General features: G+C 39.1%; 1 protein-coding gene across 12 annotated transcripts in view; it reads right to left on the bottom strand.

Annotated features, from left to right (window-relative positions):
• FRY (FRY microtubule binding protein) overlaps window positions 1-21,490 on the bottom strand; it is a 608,287-nt gene that overhangs the window by 66,443 nt on the left and 520,354 nt on the right. For 11 of the 12 annotated variants that reach the window (XM_059684112.1, XM_059684113.1, XM_059684114.1 and 8 more), the window contains 4 exons: window positions 7,794-7,994; window positions 7,072-7,233; window positions 4,183-4,346; window positions 2,871-3,060 (listed from right to left, as the gene is read on the bottom strand). In XM_059684112.1, coding sequence (XP_059540095.1) covers window positions 2,871-3,060; window positions 4,183-4,346; window positions 7,072-7,233; window positions 7,794-7,994 — 717 coding nt within the window. The remainder of the gene's footprint in view (window positions 1-2,870; window positions 3,061-4,182; window positions 4,347-7,071; window positions 7,234-7,793; window positions 7,995-21,490) is intronic. The other variant, XM_059684111.1, reaches the window with a different exon arrangement.

Here is a 21,490-nt window from a genome sequence, read left to right as displayed (position 1 = left end):
AATAGATTCCATGTTTGAAATGTATTTCAATTTTAGCACATTTGGTACTCTTATTGCTCTCAATCACATGGTATTTGGTAGTAGTTAAGAAAATTCTTACGGCTATATGTTCTATTAAAACCAAAACAGGAGGTACACATTTGTATTATTATTGCAGATAAACTCCATGAGGATTCATCTAATACATTTACTGAGCACATATTGTGTGCTAGTGAAGATGCCAGCTACTGGGTAGTCAACGACATAAGGAGGCTTCACTCACTGAAGTGACGAAGAACCAGGGATTTGCATGTAATCTGGAGGATAGTTCAGGTACAAGAGGTGATGACTTCTCTAAGCAGAGAGAAAAGTATTGCTCAGGACTATAAAATTGAGCATTAATAGTCTAGTAACTATAATAAGACAAAGTTACTACAACAGCCAAACTTAGATATGCATTATTAACCATTATTTAAAAATACACTTTAGAACAATCTAAATAAGAAATTACTTGGCTTCTGAACTCTTAACAATGAAATTGACCTCAAATGGTAGCTTTCTGGTTGTTTGTTTTTAAATTTCAATCTGGTTTATTGTTAGGGTGTTTCTGGAATTTTTATCTTTAAGCAGCCAACTGTTTTCTGTCTTAAGCCAAGCAGCTCTTACAGTCCCCAGTTAATCTCAGACACAATCTTAGTTTGTCCACTTAAACTTTTTATAGGTTCCACTGAAAGTAAATTGAAAAACTTGCGAGCAGCACAAATAACACTCAGTGAGTAACCATGGCCTAAAATTTACAAAAAATGGGTCATATAAAGGGCCTCTGGGCTGAAAAACAGACTTCACTTCTATATTAACTAAATGACAACTTCTTGAATTTAAAATGACTTAAGGCAGATGATCCCAGTTTATTCATTTTGCACTTTTAATGTACTTCCTTATATGCCTGCCACTGCTCTTTCTGAGGTGGTTAGAGGGCTCATCCTTGAGTCTAACCAAGTCATCGTCCCTTAATCTGATATACTCTACAGAACTTAACATCTAACAATGTTTGCTTGGGTTCTAACTCGTGTCCCCACTTATCTATCAATTATTCATGTCCAAAGTTGGAACTGCATAGTTATTTCCCATTTTTTCCTTGTATTATCAGTGGCAGTTCTGTTTTATGCATTATTAAAAATAAAGTTAAGAAAAATGCTTTTCTGAAAATAATTCAAAAAAAGCATTTTCATTATAGGAAAATAGGCACTTGAAATAAAATAAAAAGAAGAAAATAAAAGACAACGATAATCTTATTACCCCAAATAAACTACAATGAAATGCTAGTGTATAATCTTCATTATTTTCTAGGCATTATAAAGAGGATCGGTATTGTATATATATTTTAACACCAGTTTTCTTTTAAACTATATGGTAACCATGTTTCCATGTCAGTAAATCTTTAACTATGACCTCATCTTCCTGGCTGAGTCAATACCTGCTTCAAACACGGCACACAAGGCTAGTTAACTACAATGATGCTTGAAGACCTTTGAGTTTCTTCCTAAGAAGGCACATTTTCTCTTCTTTGGTTGTCTCCCACTTCTGCCAACTTTTGATGAAATTTGGAGAGTAAATGTTCAGAGCAAGACAAATACAATTTTGCAAGACCAGAGACAGGTAGGCATAAAAATAAACTTTTAAGCACCAACCAGAAGTTGAGTTCCTGCCATCTCTGTAGTTGAGTCATTTTAAAATGTGCTTGAAGCTAACAAGTTGAGTCTGAAGATGCCCACACAAGAGACACTTACATATAGGTGTGTGTGTCCAAGACCCTCAGGTACCTGGCTGGTGTGTGTGTGTGTGTGTGTGTGTGTGTGTGTGTGTGTGTGTGTGTGTGAAATCCAGCCTTCCCACTCCCTGCTGGCCACATCTGGTACTGCAACCCTCACTAGAGTCTAGCAGCCGTGGGCCGGATACGGCCTGTTTGAAATGAATAAAACTAAAAAAAAAAAAGACCGTACCCTTTTATGTAATGATGTTTACTTTGAATTTATATTAGTTCACACAAACACTCCATCCATGCTTTTGTTCCGGCCCTCCGGTCCAGTTTAAGAACCCATTGTGGCCCTCGAGTCAAAAAGTTTGCCCACCCCTGGTAGTGGGAGGGACATTGGTTCCAATTTGCACAAGGTCATTAAATGGACTAGATGGGCTGTGGTTCACACAGCAGACTCAAATGATGACCTTCCATCTGTTTAGAATCAGCTAAAGTAAATAAGCAAGTGTTCATAGCCACACCTAGCATGTTTTAGGAATTCATAGGGTGGATAAAAGACAAAGAAAGGAAAAACACAAAGAAAAAAGATGCAGGAGAGGTCTCAGAGAAAAGCAGAAATAGGGGAGAGGCTTGGAGGAAGATTTCACTTAATGGTCCTGGTATCATGGTGGCTTGAGATTCATGGCACCAATAAGAGCTAGAATGTAGAAGTGAGCAGGACATCATGGCAGACTAAGTCATTTTTTTTTTTATTGATTAAGGTATTACATATGTGTCCTTATCCCCCCATTGCTCCTTCAACCCTCACTCATGCCCTCACCCCCCTGGTCATTTGAGGGCAAGATCTTCACAATACCAGTGTGAGAAGGTTAAGTAGATTAAGGTTGAACAGAAGAAAGGATGAAGTCAGAGGAAAAAGAGAGAGAGAGAGAGAGAGTGAGAGAGAGAGAGAGAGAGAAAGAGAGAGAGAGAGAGAGAGAGAGAGAGAGAGAGAGAGAGAGAGAGAATATGAGAATATGTTTGGAGGAGAAAATAGTATAAACCCAGAACTAAACAGCAATCCCTTCTTAAATGAGAAGTTAGTTGGCTCCCAAGAGAGCCCAACTGTTTTGACTTGAGGTGAGCACGGTACCTTAAACAAGGAAGAGAACACGTGAAACGTGTACACAGCACAGGAGCCATCAGAGTCGCACATGAGCTGGTTGATGTGGCTGCGCCAGGCTTCCTCTGCATCGTCACAGGCTGCAGGCTGAAATGCAGCAAGGATGGCCGAGAAGAAGGGTGAGGGCGGGGGAGAGACTCTCCTGTCACCTTCTCCAAAGCTGGAAGAAATGATGACTGTGTCAAGAAGTGATGTCCTTTCTTACAGTGTGGTGTAAGTACTACTCCTGAGTCAGCCTCATGAGGGGTCCCACTCTGTCAATTCCTCTGTTTGAGGTATGCTCTGGGAATTTGGCTTTCATTCAAAGGTCTCTGAGAGTCCAAAAAATAGAATTTTCACTTCTAGAATTTCTGTGATTCTTCCAATTCCTTTTTACAGATTTGGTACATCTTTTAGCCTTCAGCAACTCTCTTTCACGCGTCTAGATGGCCACTCTCCAGACACAGTAACCTTCTTTTCTGTGCCTTTTCAATTCTTGGGATTTTTCATTGTGAAAAATTAGAACAAAAATTTTGAATCTTTTACCTTTTCCTTAATGAAGGCAAATGCATAAATGCCCAGAAGGAAAGTGGAAGGAGGAAAGGAAAGAGGAATGCAGAGAGGAATGAAGGAGAGATTATGAACAAAAGTTAAAAGGCAGATCCTCCTCTGGGCATTACCATAAGCTGTTTGGTGGGGGGATACCGGCCACTGTAACAGGAGCCCTTTGTCTAGCCACATCAGAAACTTTTACTTATTTTCAAAGTTCAGAGGAGTGATTTTAGGGCTCTGACTTTCTTCTTCTGAAGTAAGCCTGTAGCCTGTGATTTATTCTAGATGCCACATTAGGATTTACATCTCTATTCCTCTTTAAATTTTTTCCTATTTGTATTCACTGACTATATCTCACTCGTCTTAGAAATATGAGGCTAGAAGCCATCGGCTCGAAAAAGCACAGGTTTTTAGCTTATAAAGAGCCTCTTGTTCTGGTCTTTCAACTCAAAATGGAAAGAACTCCTCATTTCTGAGGCTTGCCAATCTTGCTTATTTTCAAAGCTCACAAAGACCATGTCCTTACTGGCTTTATGTTACTTTGTGGCTTTATAAGTTCCTACATGAGAACCTTTTTGGTTCACGTAGGCCCTACACTGGAGATGGATGATTCCAACCCACTAGGAGCCCACTAGGTTATGTATCAGTTTGAACTCCTTCACTAGGAGGTCCCAGCAGCGTGAGTATGAAATTCAACTTGAGTCACGGGCCACATACTAGCACCACACATTTCTGCCAAGGGCTTCTCTACCTTGCCAGAGTGAACTGGTCCAGGGTTTGGTTGCTTTTTTCTTCTGCCTCAGTCATATCCAGACTAAAGCTATCACTACATTCGAAAGTTGCTGGGAGTTCATTGATGGAAGTAGAAAGATCATCTTCGTGTATGGTGGTCTCCTCCTCCTGTACAGCTTCAGCCTGGAAAATGAAGAGAAAAGACCCCCTAATATATAAAAATATATGGGAAAGTCTGTTCAACTAAAGGAAAAGGGCTGAAATCCTGACAGTGACAGAAGTTGAGGGCATTTGTTTTCTAGTTATAATGTCATCAATTTCTATAAGCAGACTCTGGAACTATCTGAAGTACTATTCTTTTTTTTACTTTTCATTCTTCTTCGCAATGGTTCTCAAAGAGGCTCTTGGGAGGTTGCCATATTTGACTATGATTATGGAATACAGAGGCTAAAATTGGAAAGACCACAGTAACCCTGTTCTGACCTCCACATTTAATGAGGAAATTATGCCCCATGTGAGAAAGGCATTTCCTAGTATCTCATCAGAGCTGGAGCTGGGGTTAGAAACACCACCACTGGATTTGGAATGCTTTTCATTGAACAACCCCAGCCTATCCAGATATAACTCTGCAACACAGAACTCCTCACCTATGGAAATTAGGATTTAGAACCCTCAGTTACAGTACAGCAGATGTTCTAGAAATGTATCCAGTGTGCATGAATGCCCCATAGTGATCACTGAGCTGCCACACTGACAGACCTTTCCACACTGAAAACCCTCTGAGATCCACTGATGTATGAAGGGCTGTTTCCCCATTACTATAAAATGTAGAATAAGCGGCAAAATTAAAGGGTTGCAGGGCAGGTAGAACTGGGATCAGGGAGGGGCAGGACTAAGTCATAACAAGTAAAATGGAAAAAAAGCCATAGAACTGACTTTTCTTTATGAGAGGAAGGAAGACAACTGTGTTACAAACTAGAAGAGAAATGACACATACATGCTTCAGTGAATCATTTCCTTAAAACAAACACAAAATCAGGGCAAAATAGAAATGTTTATAAATTAGAGCATTATCATAGACATTTTGCCACCAATTTAGTATTTTAAATTGAGGATTAATAGGGAAATTAAAAGGGGTGTTTAAAGATGTGTTAGGGAATTAGCATGTCTCATGTCTTTAAAGGAATTGCTCATAAATACTGAATTTTGGAGGCTTATCCATATCTGTTTCTTGCTGCTTTTTAAAACTGGAGTGGTGCCAATGAGACTGGCCATGGGTGACTGATCTGGGTTATTAGTGTACATAAACTTAATCTATTAGGGGAAACCTGAGTTCTTATAAAAATATCTTTTATTTTCTCTTTGTAACACCATAGGTATATAAAACCTAGCAGAAACCAGATTATGTTAAACAGAGATAGCTTTCCAGAAATTAAACTCAATCTTTCCCTTGATAGAATTAGATGATATCTGTGTTTCCATAAAATAGTATTATTTAGATAATGCTTTTCGTGAGCAATCTATATAACTTAGCATTAACAATAGAAAAATACCTATTCCAAGAATGAGAAATATCAAGTGCTAATAACTTCACACTTATTTTGTGATGTCCTTTCCATGAAATTTAATTTCTTAATTTTAGGATTCTGGAGTTTTAATGTCAGATAAATTTCCTTTCTGGCCCCCCTTTTGGCTAAAAAAGGGCTCTACTAACTCTAAGAATCCTTGATCACAGTCCCTTTGCAATGGGGCAATCTTAGAAATAATTTTTCTTTAACCTTCAATATTTTCAGGTGATACAATTTGGTTGATTGTTCTTGGTTTAAATTATGTAAGATTTTCCTAGATCTCAGATCTATTTTTAGTGAACCATAAAAGAATACAGAATATTACATTTTCCCACATTATGACTTTTTTTCCATTAGAAGTATTAGAAAGAATATACTTTTATAAATTTTTTCTTATTTTATTTTCTCTTTCAAACATATTATTATGACCAATATCAAGATAAAGACAACTTTATCTTAACAGGAATAGGTTATTTTGGTATGTCTAATATGAGAAAACAAAATTCTAATCTGAAGAGCACATACAGAATGTCCCACAAATATATATACACACACTTTAACAGCTGATAGGTCAATTTAAAAATGAAATGTATTTTAATAAAAATGCCTTTATAATTATTCAAAGTGTGTGTACATTTTTTGGGACACCCTATATATGAACACAATGTGGGAATTAACAGTTTTACAGAGAGGATATTTTCTGGAAATTTTGATAAATAAGCTTTAAATTAAATATACATTGTTAGGTTTTTCTTTTAAGCTGACCATTTAAATAAGAAAATGGTATTCATTACTTACTTTTCTCCTCAGAGAGCCCGGCTAGAGCTGTTTGGGTGAATCTGTTTTGTTCATAATACTGAAAATTCTGATAGTATGCCAAAAGGCGAGGCTTGAATCAATGTAAAAATTGTATAATTGGTTCCTACATAAGAAAAAATTTCCTCCAATACATGCACACACCCACACTTCAACAGCACATTGTTTTATAAAAGCCATGACAAAAAACAGCAGTTTCCCAGTCACAGTGATCTCAGACATATACCAGTTTGTTCTGCCAGTAATTAATCAGCTGTGTTCATGCTGAATGGAAAATGCAGACTGTTTCATTTCTAGAAGATCTCTTATTAAATCTCTTTCAACCAACAAGAAGTGGCTGCTCAAGTTATGAGGGTAAAACAACTTAAAACATAGGCTTAGGTGCACAAACTCAATTACATAAAAAAGGAAGGAAGAAAAAGATGAAGGTAGATCCTCTACATGCAACCCGTAAGAATTCTCAGAAAATTGGAAGGACTTTTCCTTTAAGAAAATTACAATCATAATTGCCAAAATCTCTTCACCTTGGAACCCTCAGAAATCTGAAGACTATTCATATCAGGCAAAGAAGAGTCAAAGCTAGCCATTCTAGTGCTAAAGGAATGAGAGTCAGCGGGGGTCATGTCACAGGCTGAAGTGAGCGATTCCACAGGGTTGACCTCCTCAGAAGGGGAGAGATTCATGATCTGTTGACAAAGCAAAGGAAAGAAAAATACAGTGTGATGTTTCCACAAAAGCTCTAATTCTTCTTTCCATAAGAGTGCAGACCATTGTATGAGCTAGTTGTTGGTTGATAGGTCCTGTTTAACGTACATAGTTCACTGTTACTGGAACTTAAAAATGGGAGCTGGTGACCTGGTGTGATGGCACAGCACCCTTAACACACAAATACCCACATCTACAGATAACCACATCAAAATGTCTGTCTGTCATAGTTCCTAAAACTTCAGATATTTGAGGAATTTTTAAAAGGTTTCAGCATAATGCAAGTTATTTGGGGAAAAGCTAGGCCCTAACAGATCTGATGGCATCCAGAGATTGTTAATAATAAAACAAATACCCCAGCATTTGCTTCCATGTACAACTTACAGAGAAGAGGCTACTGAGATTCAGTTTGACACCACATGATGGTTCAATTTTAGTTTAGCAGCTCTGGAAGTTTCTTTAACTGCAACTGGAAACTGTGCTACTGCTGTAGTTCCAAAAACAAGTCTGCCAGTTCCTACGGTGGGAGAGCTTTACTTACCAGGTCCGAGTGCTCTAGGATTTGGCTGGTGGTCAGGTCCTCCTCCTCAGACGATTCATCAGAGTCCTCATGGTTCATTTTATCTAGGCTGGGAGAACTTCCCGAAAGCTGGTGCTCCTCCAGAAGCTGCATGTCACACTTGTCTAGACTGTCCAGAGATCGTCTGCGTACTCCCCAGTTAAAGTTGTCCATACTCTCACCCTGCAATCATACCATAAGCTAGTTTTTTTATGTCCAAATTTACTCACACCTTCACACATTCAACTAGTCATGACTTAGAAATAATATTTGCACTATGAACTCTCAAGCCCTCATGTCCTTTGGTACCAAACATTTGGTGACATGATGAGAAAAGTAGTGAAAGCATACTGTTTTCACCGTCATGTATATTATATCATAGTTAGACTGATTACATACTTTTGTATGGTGTGGTGGGTAATATTATGTTTTTTAAAACTTGATTGGGGTACACTTAATAAATGGTCTATTTCTAAAAATCTGTAGTAAAGACACCATTAATAGTAAAATAACTTCAAAGGAGATGTGCCCCCAACCCTACTTTAGTACTGTTTTTAGAAGGAGCAAAAGTAGGAGCTATGCTTTTGGCATATTGCACATACTCCGGGTAACAAGGAGAAGAGCATTAGGCAAACATTTCAGCATTTTCACAGATAAAATGCAGTTAAGAAGATGGGAGAGCAGCTAGGAAACCCATCCAGTCATGCATGATGCAGAGGCCACAGCAGCAGGGCATAACTTTTGCTTCTGGATCATTTTAAAAAACTGTCCCAACACAGAAAGTAGTTGTTTTCCTGGACCTGAAATGACTGACTTGGTACCAAGCATTATTGATAGCCTGTATATTTAAAATTTTTATTTCAATTTCAGTTGACATTCAATATTATTTTGTATTAGTTTCAGGTGCACAGTATAGTGGCTAGACAATCATATGCTTTATTAAATGATTCCCCAATATTTCCAGTACCCACCTGGCACCACACATAGTTATTACAATGTTATTGACTATATTTCCTATGCTGTACTTTACATCCCTCTGACTATTTTGTAACTGCCAATTTGAACTTCTTAATCCCTTCGTCTTTTTCATTCAGCCCACCTCTCATCTGGCAACCCTCAATTTGTTCTCATATCTGAGTCTGTTTTTGTTATGTTTGTTCATTTATTTTGTTTTTTTAGATTCCACATGTAAGTAAAATCATATGGTATTTTTATTTATTTATTTTTATTTTAAAAAAGTATGCTTCTATTGAATTTTAGAGAGAGAAGAAAGGAGAGGCTGAGCGAGATAGAATCATAAATGATAAGAGAATCATTGATCGTTGCCTCCTGCATACCACACACTGGGGATTGAGCCTGGAACCCAGGCATATGCCCTGATCGAGATTGAACTGTGACCGCCTGGTTCATAGGTCGATGCTCAACCACTGAGCCACCCCAGCTGGGTGAAATCATATGGTATTTGATTTATTTCTCTGTCTGACTTATTTCACTTAGCATAATACCCCTTAGGTCCATGCATGGTGTTGCAAATTGTAAGATTTCATTGTGTCTTTTTATGGCTGAGTAAAATTCCATTGCATATATGTACCACATTTTCTTTTTTTTTTTCATGATGTTATATTCATTTTATTTTTGATTAGGTGATAAGAATGCATGAACCCACTTCCCCAAATAAAAGCCATGTCCTTGACAATGACCTCTATGTAACTATATGATTACTTTCACCCCATCCCATCCTTTGCGCCCCTTCTCAATCAGGGACCCATAACCTGAGACCAATGTTCATCATTCCATTGCTTGATTTTATTTTATTTCTTAAAATCTATGTGTATTTTTACAAAGCACATATATATTCTTTCTATGCAAACATATAATTTTCCATCAAAAGAAATTGAAATCATACCACATATAGTTTTTTTTTATGGGTTCTTAATAAAAAGTATAATCTCTTTATTTTAAAAAAATTATTTTTCTGTTTTATTTAGTTTTCTGTTACATACATGCTATTATTTAGGACTACTTAACAGTGGCAATTAGTAATATTTAACTTTAGTACTAATTAAATAATATGTGTAAGAAAATATTTTATAAAGTATAATCTCTTGAACACATCTTTCTCATTAAAAAGGCTCTGCAGATATAAAATGTAATGCTTGCATAATATTCCATATTTTAGTTGGTCCATCATTTATTTATAATTTCCCCTTCCAGTTGGGCATTTAAAAAGGAATCATTATTGCTAAAAGTATTACATAGGTTCTCCTTTCCCCGCCCCGCCCCCCCATTAACCTCTTCCAGCCTGCTCCTGTCCTCCCTCCCCCACCCCACAAGGCACTCAACATCCCATTGTCTGTGTTCACCAGTTGTGCATATATGCATACAAGATCATTGGTTGATCTCTTCCCACCAACCTCCCCTGCCTTCCCTCTGAGGTTCAACTGTCTGTTCAGGCTTCTATGACTCTGGGTCTATTATTGATCATCAGTTTATTTGGTTCATTAGATTCCACATATGAGTGAGATCATGTGATACTTATCTTTCTCTGACTGGCTTATTTTGCTCAGCATAATACTCTCCAGGTCCATCCATGCTGTTGCAAATGGTAGAGTTCTTTCTTTTTTATTGACATGTAGTATTCCATTGTGTAAATGTACCATAGTTTTTTTATTCACTCATCTGCCGATGGGCACTTAGGCTGTTTCCAAGTCTTAGCTATTGTAAATTGCGCTGCTGTGAACATAGGGGTGCATATATCCTTTCTGATGAGTGTTTCAGGTTTCTTAGGATATATTCCTAGAAGTGGGAACACTGGGTCAAATGGAAGTTCCATTTTTAATTTTTTTGAGGAAACTCCATACTGTTTTCCACCGTGGCAGCACCAGTCTGCATTCCCACCAGCAGTGTATTAGGGTTTCCTTTTCTCCACAACCTCACCAACACTTGTCGCTGGTTGATTTGTTGATGATAGCCATTCTGACAGGTATTAGGTGATATCACATTGTTTTGATTTGCATTTCTGGGATGAGTAGTGACTTGGAGCATTTTTTCATGTGTCTCTTGGCTTTCTGTATGTCCACTTTGTAGAAGTGTCTATTTAGGTCCTTTGCCCATTTTTTTGATTGGATTGTTTGTCTTCCTTTTGTTAAGTTGTATGAGTTCCCTATATATTTGGGAGATTAACCCCTTATCAGAAGTATCATTGGCAAATACATTCCCCCGTGCAGTGGGCTCTCTTGTTATTTTGATGATGGTATCTTTTGCAGTGCAGAAGCTTTTTTATTTTTATGTAGTCCCATTTATTTATTTTCTCCTTAGTTTCCATTATCCTAGGAGATGTATTGGTAAATATATTGCTATGAGAGATGTCTGAGATTTTGGAGCCTATAGTTTCTTCGAGGATTTTTTTTTATTTCACATCTTAAATTTAAGTCTTTTATCCATTTTGAGTTTATTCTTGTGTATGATGTAAATTGGAGGTCTAGTTTCATTTTTTCTTCACATTGACCTGTCCAATTTTCCCAATACCATTTATTGAAGAGACTGTCTCTTCTTCAATGTATGCTCTTGCCTTCTTTGTCAAATATTACATGAGCATAGTGACTTGGGTCCTCTGGGTCCTCTGTTCCTTTCCATTGATCTATATGCCTGTTCTGGTCCCAGTACCAGGCTGTTTTGAGTACAATGGCATTGTAGTATAACTTGATATCTGGTATTGTGATTCCTCCGACTTTGCTCTTTGTTCTCAAGATTGCTGCAGCTATTTGGGGTCTTTTTTGGTTCCATATAAATTTTTGTAGTACTAGTATTTGTTCTAGGTCTGTGAAATATGCCATTGGTATTTTAATAGGGATTGCATTGAATCTATAGATTGCTTTGGGTGGTATGGACATTTTAATGATGTCAGTTCTACCAATGCATGAACATGGCATATTCTTCCACTTGTTTATGTCTTCCTCTATCTCTTTTTTCAAAGTCCTGTAGTTTTCTGAGTACATGTCTTTTACCTCCTTGGTTAAGTTTATTCCTAAATATCTCAATTTTTTTTGTTGCAATGGTAAATGGGATTGTTGTTTTAGTTTCTCATTCTCAGAGTTCACTATTGGTATATAAAAATGCTATGGATTTTTGGGTGTTAATTTTGTATCCTGCTACATTTCCGAATTCATTTATTAAAGCTAATAGTTTTTTGATGGAGTCTTTAAGGTTTTCTATGTAGAGTATCATGTCATCTGCGAATAATGAGAGGTTTACTTCCTCCCTTCCAATTTAGATGCCTTTTATTTCTTCTTCTAGTCTGATCACTATAGTCAGGACTTCCAGTACTATGTTGAACAAGAGTAGTAAAAGAGGGCATACCTGTCTTGTTCCTGTTCTTAGAGGAAATGGTTTTAGTTTTTGACCATTGAGTATGATGTTGGCTGTAGGTTTGTCATATATGGCCTTTATTATGTTGAGGTATGTTCCTGCATCCCACTTTGCAGAGAGTTTTTATCAAAAAAGGGTGTTGGATTTTGTCAAATTCTTTTTTCTGCATTGATTGATATGATCATGTGATTTCTGTTTTGTAATGTTTATGGGCTGTATCACATTTATTGATTTGCGAATATGGAACCAACTTTGCATCCCTGGAATAAATCCCACTTGGTTATGATGTATAATCTTTGTCATGTATTGCTGGATCCAGTTTGCTAAAATTTTGTTGGTGATTTTAGTGTCTATGTTCATCAGGGATACTGGCCTGCAGTTCTCTTTCTTTGCCATCTTTATCTGGTTTTGGAATCAGAGTGATGCTGGCTTTATAGATAGAGTTGGGAAGATTTCCTTCCTCTTGAAATTTTTGGAGTAGTTTGAAGAGTTGAGGGGTTAGTTCTCTTTGAATATTTGGTAAAACACCTCTGCGAATCCGTCTGAATCAGGGCTTTTGTTTGCTGGGAGTTATTTTATTTTATTTTTTTAAATTACTGCTTCAATTTCATAAGTAGTTATTGGCCTAGTTGGGTTTTCTGATTCTTCCTGATTGAGATTTGGAAGGTTGTATTTTTCTAGGAATAAGTCTATTTGTCTAGGTTGTTCTGTTTGTTGGAATAAAGTCATTCATAGTATTTTATTACATTTTATATTTCTGTGGTGTCAGTTGTTATCTCTTTCGTTTCTGATTTTGTTTATTTGGGTCCTCTTTTTCTGTTTCCTAGTGAGCTTGGTTAGAGGTCCATAAATCTTGTTTATCCTTTCAAAGAACCAGCTCTTAGTTTTATTGATCTTTTGTGTTTTTTCTTTGGTCTCTACGTCATTTATTTCTGCTCTGATCTTTATTATTTCCTTCCTTCTACTTGTTCTGGGCTATTCTTGTTGTTCTCTTTCTAATTCTTTAAGTTGTAATGTTAGATAACTTACTCTCTCTCTCTCTCTTTAGGTAGGCCTGTAGTGCTATGAACTTCCCTAGCAGGACTGCTTTAACTTTTTCAGATAGGTTTTGGATTGTTGTGTGTTCATTTTCATTTGTTTTCAGGATTTTTTAAAATTTTATTCTTTGATCTCTTCGGCAACCCTTTCATTGTTTAATAGCATGCTATTTAGTTTCCATGTAGTTGATTGCTTTGAGAATTTTTTAAAATTAAATCTTTATTGTCCAGATTATTACAGTTGTTCCTCTTTTTCCCCCCATAGCTCCCCTCCACCTGGTTCCCACCCCACCTTCTGCCCTTACCACCTCCCCACTGTCCTCATCCACAGGTGTACGATTTTTGTTCAGTCTCTTCCCGCACCCCCCACACCCCTTTCCTCCTGAGAATTGTCAGTCCACTCCCTTTCTATGCCCCTGATTCTATTATATTCACCAGTTTATTCTGTTCATCAGATTTTTTATTCACTTGATTTTTAGATTCACTTGTTGATAGATATGTATTTGTTGTTCATAATTTTTATCTTTACCTTTTTCTTCTTCTTCCTCTTCTTAAAGAATACCTTTCAGCATTTCATGTAATACTGGTTTGGTGGTGGTGAACTCCTTTAGCTTTTTCTTATCTGTGAAGCTCTTTATCTGACCTTCAATTCTGAATAATAGCTTTGCTGGGTAAAGTAATCTTGGTTGTAGGTTCTTGCTATTCATCATTTTGAATATTTCTTGCCACTCCCTTCTGGCCTGCATAGTCAGTTGAGAAATCAGCTGACATTAGTATGGGTACTCCCTTGTAGGTAACCAACTGTTTTTCTCTTGCTGCTTTTAAGATTCTCTCTTTGTCTTTTGCTCTTGGCATTTTAATTATGATGTGTCTTGGTGTGGTCCTCTTTGGATTCCTTTTGTTTGGGGTTCTCTGTGCTTCCTGGACTTGGAAGTCTATTTCTTTCACCAGGTAGGGGAAGTTCTCTGTCATTATTTCTTCAAATAGGTTTTCAATATCTTGCTCTCTCTCTTCTTCTGGCACCCCCATAATTCAGATGTTGGTATGCTTGAAGTTGTCCCAGAGGCTCCTTACACTATCTTCATATTTTTGGATTCTTTTTTCTTTTTGTTTTTCCAGTTGGGTGTTTTTGCTTCTTCATATTTCAAATCTTTGCCTTGATTCTTGCGATCCTCTAGTCTGCTGCTGGATCTCTGTATATTATTCTTTATTTCAGTCAGTGAATGCTTAATTTGTAGTTGGACCTTTTTCATATCCTCGAGGGTCTCACTAAATTTATTGGTGGTTTCTAGAAAATTCTTGAAAAACCTTATAAGTGTGGTTTTGAACTCTATATCCAGTAGTTTGCTTTCCTCCATTTCTGTCATTTGTGACCTGTTTCTTTGTCTCTGCATTTTGGCTGCTTCCCTGTGTTGATAGAGTGGCTTTCTGTGCTAGGTGTCCTATAGGGCCCAGTGGCTCAGCCTCCCCAATTACCTGAGGTGAACACTCTTGGTGCACCCCTTTGTGGGCTTTGTGCACAGTCTTGTTGTAGTTAAGCCTTGATTGCTGTAGGTATCACTGGAGGAATTGACCTCCAGGCCAATTGGCTCTGAGAATCAGCTGTGTCTATGGTAGGAAAGCTTCTGTGCTGGAGACACCCTTATGGGGCAAGACTTGCTTAAGTGGGGCTCTGGTGCTCACTGAGTCTGCCCCCTGAGTGTGTCCCTTATGGTTCTGAGGAGTTGTAATCTGGATGGTCCCACTCTGACCACTGGGTACACTGGCTTTTGGATCTCTAAAGAGGTGCAAATTTAGCTTCTTCCTGAGGCTACCCAGCAGGAGCTATGGAGAGATCTGCAGATTCGTCTTCTTTGTTTGGGGTTTGGAGGTGCCCAGATGAGGCCCAGTTGTGAAGCAATGCATGCTGCTGTGGGGCCTTGGGCCTTCTTTTGGAAGTTCTGGGTCTCTCTGACCCAGCTGCAGTTTGTTAGGTAATTTTCAGATTGCAAAGGGCCAGGCCATTCATATGCAAAAGCCTTTGTGCACAGCTTGGGTGGGGCAGGGTCTCAGGGAATCAACAGGGTGGAGCAAACAGCTATAGTTGATCCTCAGTCCTGCCCTAAGAGGCTCTGGGTCTCAGTGTCTGATGGTAATTGCTGCAAGCACCTCTGAGAGAAAGCCGCCCTCGAGTTCCGCCCAATTTCAGAGAGTCCAGTTTCTCCCCATATGAGTCTGTGTCCCCAGAGACTCACCCAGAACTGGAGTTCAGAGCAGTCAGGAGCTTGTGTCTCTCTCCCGATTGAAAAGGCAGCTGCGTCCTCAGCTGCCAGCCCTTTCCGCGTGTGCCTCCGTACCTCTGCACTTTACTTCCACACTCCTTTGAGTCTCAGTGTGCTTTTCTCTTTCTTTCTAGTTATAGAATTTCCACTCTACAGCCAGCCAGCCAGTTTTCCTATGGTTCTGGATGATGTCTGTTTTGTCTTTTAGTTGTAGTTTTGAAGTGGTTGTGCGAGGCAGCAATTTCAAGTGTTTACCTATGCCGCCATCTTGGTTTCTCCTCTGCTTTAAGCATTTTTATTGTAGCTGATTTTCAATTTCATGCCACTGTGCTCTGAGAAGATGCTTGATTTGATTTCAATCTTCTTGAATTTGTAGAGTGTTAACTTGTGCACTAATATGTGGTCTATCTTTGAAAATGTACCATGTGTACTTGAGGAGAATGTATTTCCTGTAGCTTTGGGGTGGAAATTTCTGAAGATATCAATTAGTTCCATCTGTTCTAGTGTCATTTAGAATTGCTGTTTCCTTTTGTCTAGAAGATTTATTCAGTGATGTCAGTGGGGTCTAAAAGTCTCCTACTATGATTGTATTGCTGTCAATCTCTCTTGATATTACCCAAAAGTTTTAAAAATATATTTATATGCTCCTGTATTGGGTGCATATATGTTTCTCAGAGTTATAGTCTCTTGTTGTATCGATCCCTTTAGTATTACGAAGTGACCTTCTTTATCTCTTGTTATGGCCTTCATTTTGAAGTCTATTTTGTCTACCCCAACTTTTTTTCATTTTAATTTGCTTGAAAAAATTTTTTTCCCATTCCTTCACTTTCAGTCTGTGAGTCCTTTGTTCTAAGGTGGGTCTCTTGTAGACAGCATATATATGGGTCATGTTTTCTTATCCATTAAGCTACCCTATGTCTTTTGATTGGAGCATTTAATCCATTTACATTTAATGTTATTATTTGTACTTGTTTTTGCCATTTTTATTCTTTATGCCTCTGTTCCTTCTTTCCATTTTTTAAAATTTTATTTTACTAGAGACCTGGTGCACAAAAATTTGTGCACTCGGGGGGGAGAGGGGGTCCCTCAGCCTGGCCTGTGCCCTCTCGCAGTCTGGGACCCCTTGGGAGATAACGACCTGCTGGCTTAGGCCTGCTCCCGGGTGGCAGAGGGCAGGCCCAATCCCTAGGTGCAGCCCCTGGTCGGGCTCAGAGCAGGGCCGATTGGGGAGTTGGGGCGCCGCCCCCTGTCATGCACGGAGCAGGGAGATTGGGAGGTTGTGATGCCACCCTCAGTCATGATCAGGGTAGGGCCGATTGGGGGGTTGGGGCACTGCCCCCTGTCACTCACAGAGCAGGGCCCATCAGGGGGGTTGGGGCTCTGTACCCTGTCACGCACAGAGCAGGGCCAATCAGGGGGTTGGGGCGCTGCCCCAGTCACACACAGAGCAGGGCCCATCAGGGTTTGGGGCACCGCCCTCTATAACCCACAGAGCAGGGCTGATAAGGGGGTTAGGGCACCGCCACTCTCACACTCAGGGCAGGGCCGATGGGGAGGTTATGGCTCTACCCCGTCACACACAGAGCAGGGCTCGTGGGGGGGGGGGTTGGGGAGCTCCCCTCTATCAGGCACAGAGCAGGGCTGATCAGGGGATTGGGGCGCCTTCCCCTGTCACGAACAGAGCAGGGTGGATAGGGAGGTTGTGGCCCTGCCCCCTGTCACACACAGAGCCACAGGGCGATCAGGGGGTTTGGGCGCTGCCCCCTGTCACGCTTATCCCGGTGCTGGGAGGCCTCATGGCTCCGCTAATCCCAGTGCTGGGAGGCATATTACCCTTTTACTATATAGCGTAGAGGCCTGGTGCATGGGTGGGGCTGGCTGGTTTTCCCTGAAGGGTGTCCTGAATCAGGGTGGGGGTCCCCACTGGGGTGCCTGGCCAGCCTGGATGAGGGGATGATGGCTGTTTGAAGTTGGTCACACACCCTTCAGGGTGGGGGTCCCCACTGGGGTGCCTGGCCAGTCTGGGTGAGGAGCTGAGGGCTGTTTTCAGGCTGGGGGTGACTGAAGCTCCCAACTGTTCCTTTTTTTCTTTTCTTTTTTTTATTCTGGGCCAGCTTTAGCTTTGAGGCTTGGCTCCAGCTCTTAGGCCTCCGCAGCTGAAAGTAGGTTTCTGGCCTTTGCTTACAATGTTGCGAATCTGCTGGCTGAAGTCCGGTGGTATTTGTTACAGAGTTTCTTAAACTGCCCGCTCAGAGGCCTGCAGTGGCAGGCAGGGAACGTTGGTTTCCTCCGTCACTGAGGCAACCAAGCCTCATGTTAGTTTCAAGCTGCCTGGCTGCTGGCGCCATCTTGGCTGACAGTTAATTTGCATATCTTGCTGATTAGCCAATGAAAAGGGTAGCGGTCGTACGCCAATTACCATGTTTCTCTTTTATTAGTGTAGATTTTTTTTTTTTTTACAACAGTCCCTTTAGCATTTCATTTCTTGCTTTGCTGGTTTGGTGGTAATAAGCTCCCTTAAACTTTTTTTTTTTTTTTGCCTGTGAAGCTCCTGATTTCACCTTCAACTTTGAATTGATAGCCTTGCTGGATAGAGTATACTTAGATTCAGGTCCTTGCTTTGCATACTTCATTCTATTCCCTACTGGTCTGATGTGTCTCAGTTGAAAAATCAATTGATAGTCTAGTGGGAGACCCCTTGTAAGTAACTTTCTGTCTATCTCTGGCCACCTTTAAGATCCTTACTTTGTCGTTGGCATTTGCCAATTTAATTATGTAGTGTCTCAGTGTGGGTCTTTTGGGGTTCATCTTGTTTGGGACTCTGTGTGCTTCTTAGACTTGTGGATTTTTTTCTTCCCCAAATCAGGGAAGTTTTCTGTCATTATTTCTTCAAACAAGTTTTCTATTCCTTGCTCAGCTTCCTCTCCTTCTGGCACACCTATATGTAGATGTTGTTTCATTTCATGTTGTCCCAAAGCTTCCTTAGACTCTCCTGCTTTTTAATTCTTTTTTCTGCTCTGCTTAGCTGTTTTTTTCTACCTTGTCTTTTAACTCACTGATATGGTCCTCAGTATCTTCTAGTCTACTGTTGAAAACTTCCAGGGTGTTCTCTATTGCAGCTATGTCATTCTTCATTTTCTCTTGATTTTTATACTTGTCGGTGAATGTCTCATCCAGTCGTTTGAGCATCCTTATAACCATTACTCTGAATTCTTTCTCTGACAAATTGCTTGGCTCCATTTCATTTCATTCCTTTTCTGGTGATTCCTCCTTTTCTTTCATTTGGGGGTTGTGTATTTGTCTTCCCATTTTTGTTCCTTTGTAATTGTTTCTATGTATTAGATCAAACTGCTATACCACCCAGCTTTTTTAAATTGGTGTTATGTAGTAAATGTTTTGTGGGACCCAGTGGTACAGTCTTTCAGGTCTGATGGGCTGGATAATCAAGGGATGCTCCCTCCTTGAGATATTTGAGTTCTCCTGATGTAGTTGGGTCTTGAATGTTATTGTCCTATTCATGGACAGAGTCTCCTCTCAGAGTGTCTGATTATGTGGTTTGCTCCGTACCATGTCATGCCAACTGTTTTGAGGTGCTGACTGAACAGAACAAAATACAACACAAGACATAACACAGAATGAATAGGAGGCAGCCAATCAATGATTCTCATTCATCATCATCATCATCATCATCATCTCTCTCTCTCCTTTCCTCTCTGAAATCAATAAAAATATATTTTAAAAAAAGAATGTATATTCTGCAGCTTTGAGGTGATATGTTCTCTAAATATTAATTAAGTCCACCTAATCCAGTGTGTCATTTAAGGTTGCTGTTTACTTGTTGATTTTTTTTTTTGGGGGGGGGGTCTGGAAGATCTGTCTAGTGATGTCAATGGGATGTTAATGCCCCACACTATGACTATATTGCTGTTGATCTCTCCCTTAAAGTCCTCTAGGAATTTTAAAGCATATTTCAGTGCTCCTATATTGGGTGGATATATGTTTACCAGTGTTATAGCCTCTTGTTGGATCAATCCCAATAGTTTATATAGTGACCATCTTTCTCTCTTGTTATGGCCTTTGTTTTGAAGTCTATTTTGTCAGATATAAGTATTGCTACCCCAGCAATTTTTTTTTGTTTCTATTTGCATGGAAATACTTTTCCATGCTTTCACTTTCATCCTGTGTGAGTTTTTTTGTTCTGAGGTTGGTCTCTTGTAGACAGCATATAGGGGCCTTGTTTTCTTTTTTTGGCAGGGGAGGGGGGGGGGCTTGTTTTCTTATCTATTCAGCAACCCAGTGTCCTTTGATTGGAGCATTTAATCCATTTACATTTAAGATTCATTTTTGATAGGTACTTATTTATTGCCATTTTTATTCTGTATGCATATGTTCCTCTCTCTCTATTTCTTCTTCTTAACAACAGTCCTTTTAGCATTTCTTGCAATGATGGCTTGGTGTTAACAAACTTCTTTAGTCTTTTTTATTTGGTCTTGGAAGCTTTTTATTTCACCTTCAATTTTGAATGATAGCCTTGCTGGATATAGTAGTCTTGCTTTCAGATCCTTTTTTTTTTCATTATTTTGAATACTTCATGTCATTCCCTTTTGGAAAGCCTTATGGGAGCTCCCATGAGATAACTGTCTCTTTCTTGTTGCCTTAAGATTCTCTCTTTGTTATTAATATTTGCCATTTTAATTAAGATATATATTGGTGTGACTCTCTTTTTGATTGGGACTAACTGTGCTTCCTAAACTTGTGCGACTTTTTCCTTCACCAGGTTAGGGAAGTTTTCTGTCATTATTTCTTCAAACAGGTTCTCTATTCCTTCCTTGCATTGTTCCCCTTCTGGTTCCCTTATGATGTGGATACTATTCCATTTCACATTGTCCCAAAGTTCCCTTAACCTGTTCTCCTGCTTTCTACATACTTTTCTTTTTGATGCTCTAATTCAGTGATTTTTTTTCTACCTTATATTATAATTTGCTGATTTGATCCTCTGCTTCTTCTAATCTACTATGATTTCCTTCCAGGGTATTTCTTATTTCAGCTATGTCATACTTCATTTCCTACTGGTTGTTTTTCATTGTTTCTATATCCTTTTTCATGCTGTTGAGCAGTCTAAAAACTATTACTTTATACTCTGTTTCTGATAAACTCCCTGCCTCCATTTCATTTAGCTCTTTTTCCAGTGATCCCTCCTGTGTTTTTTTTTTTCATTTGGGGACTGTTTCTTTGTTTCCCCATTTTCACTGTTTCTTTTTGCTTGTTTCTGTGTATTGAGTAAGTTGCTGTGCCTCCCAGTTTTGGTGGTGTGGCCTTCTTGTGGGACTCAGTGGTATAGTCTCCTTGATTCTCTGAACTGGGTGCTCTATGAATGTACCTTATGTGGGTTAAGTGAGCCTTCCTGTTGAATTTGGGTCTTGATCATTATTGTCCTTTTCACAGTCAAGCTAAGGCTTGCTGACTGTGATTCCCAACCCTGACCACATCATGCCAACTGTTATATGGGTGCTCCACTACTTCCCTGCCTTCCTCCAACCTCTGTTCTTGCCCATAATCAGCTAACAGTACCACTAACAGATGCCATTTATATATCTGGTGTATGATATTTTTAATTGCTGAATTTTTTTTGCTAATATTTTTTTGAGGATTTTGCAGGTATGCTCATCAGAGCTGTATCCCTATAATTTTTAAAATGTTTTTGTCTGGTTTTGGAACCAGGATAATGGTGGCCTTGTAAAAGAAACTTGGGAGCCTTCCCTCCTCTTGAATTTTTTGGAATAGTTTGAGAAGGATAGGTATTAATTCTTCATTGAACGTTTGGTAAAATGCACCTGTGAAGCCTTTGGATCTGGAACTTTTGTTTGTTGGGAGTTTTTTGATTACTGATTCAATTTCTTTGATAATAATCAGTCAGTTCAGATTATCTGTTTCTTCTTGATTCAGTATATATTTCTATGAATTTATTCAATTTTTTCCAAATTGTCCAATTTGTTAGGCATGTAATTATTCT

The sequence above is a fragment of the Myotis daubentonii genome, chromosome 2, assembly GCF_963259705.1.
Source record: "Myotis daubentonii chromosome 2, mMyoDau2.1, whole genome shotgun sequence".
NCBI lineage: Eukaryota > Metazoa > Chordata > Mammalia > Chiroptera > Vespertilionidae > Myotis > Myotis daubentonii.
Note: the sequence above shows the minus strand (reverse complement) of the source record. Positions and strands in the feature narration are given on the sequence as shown.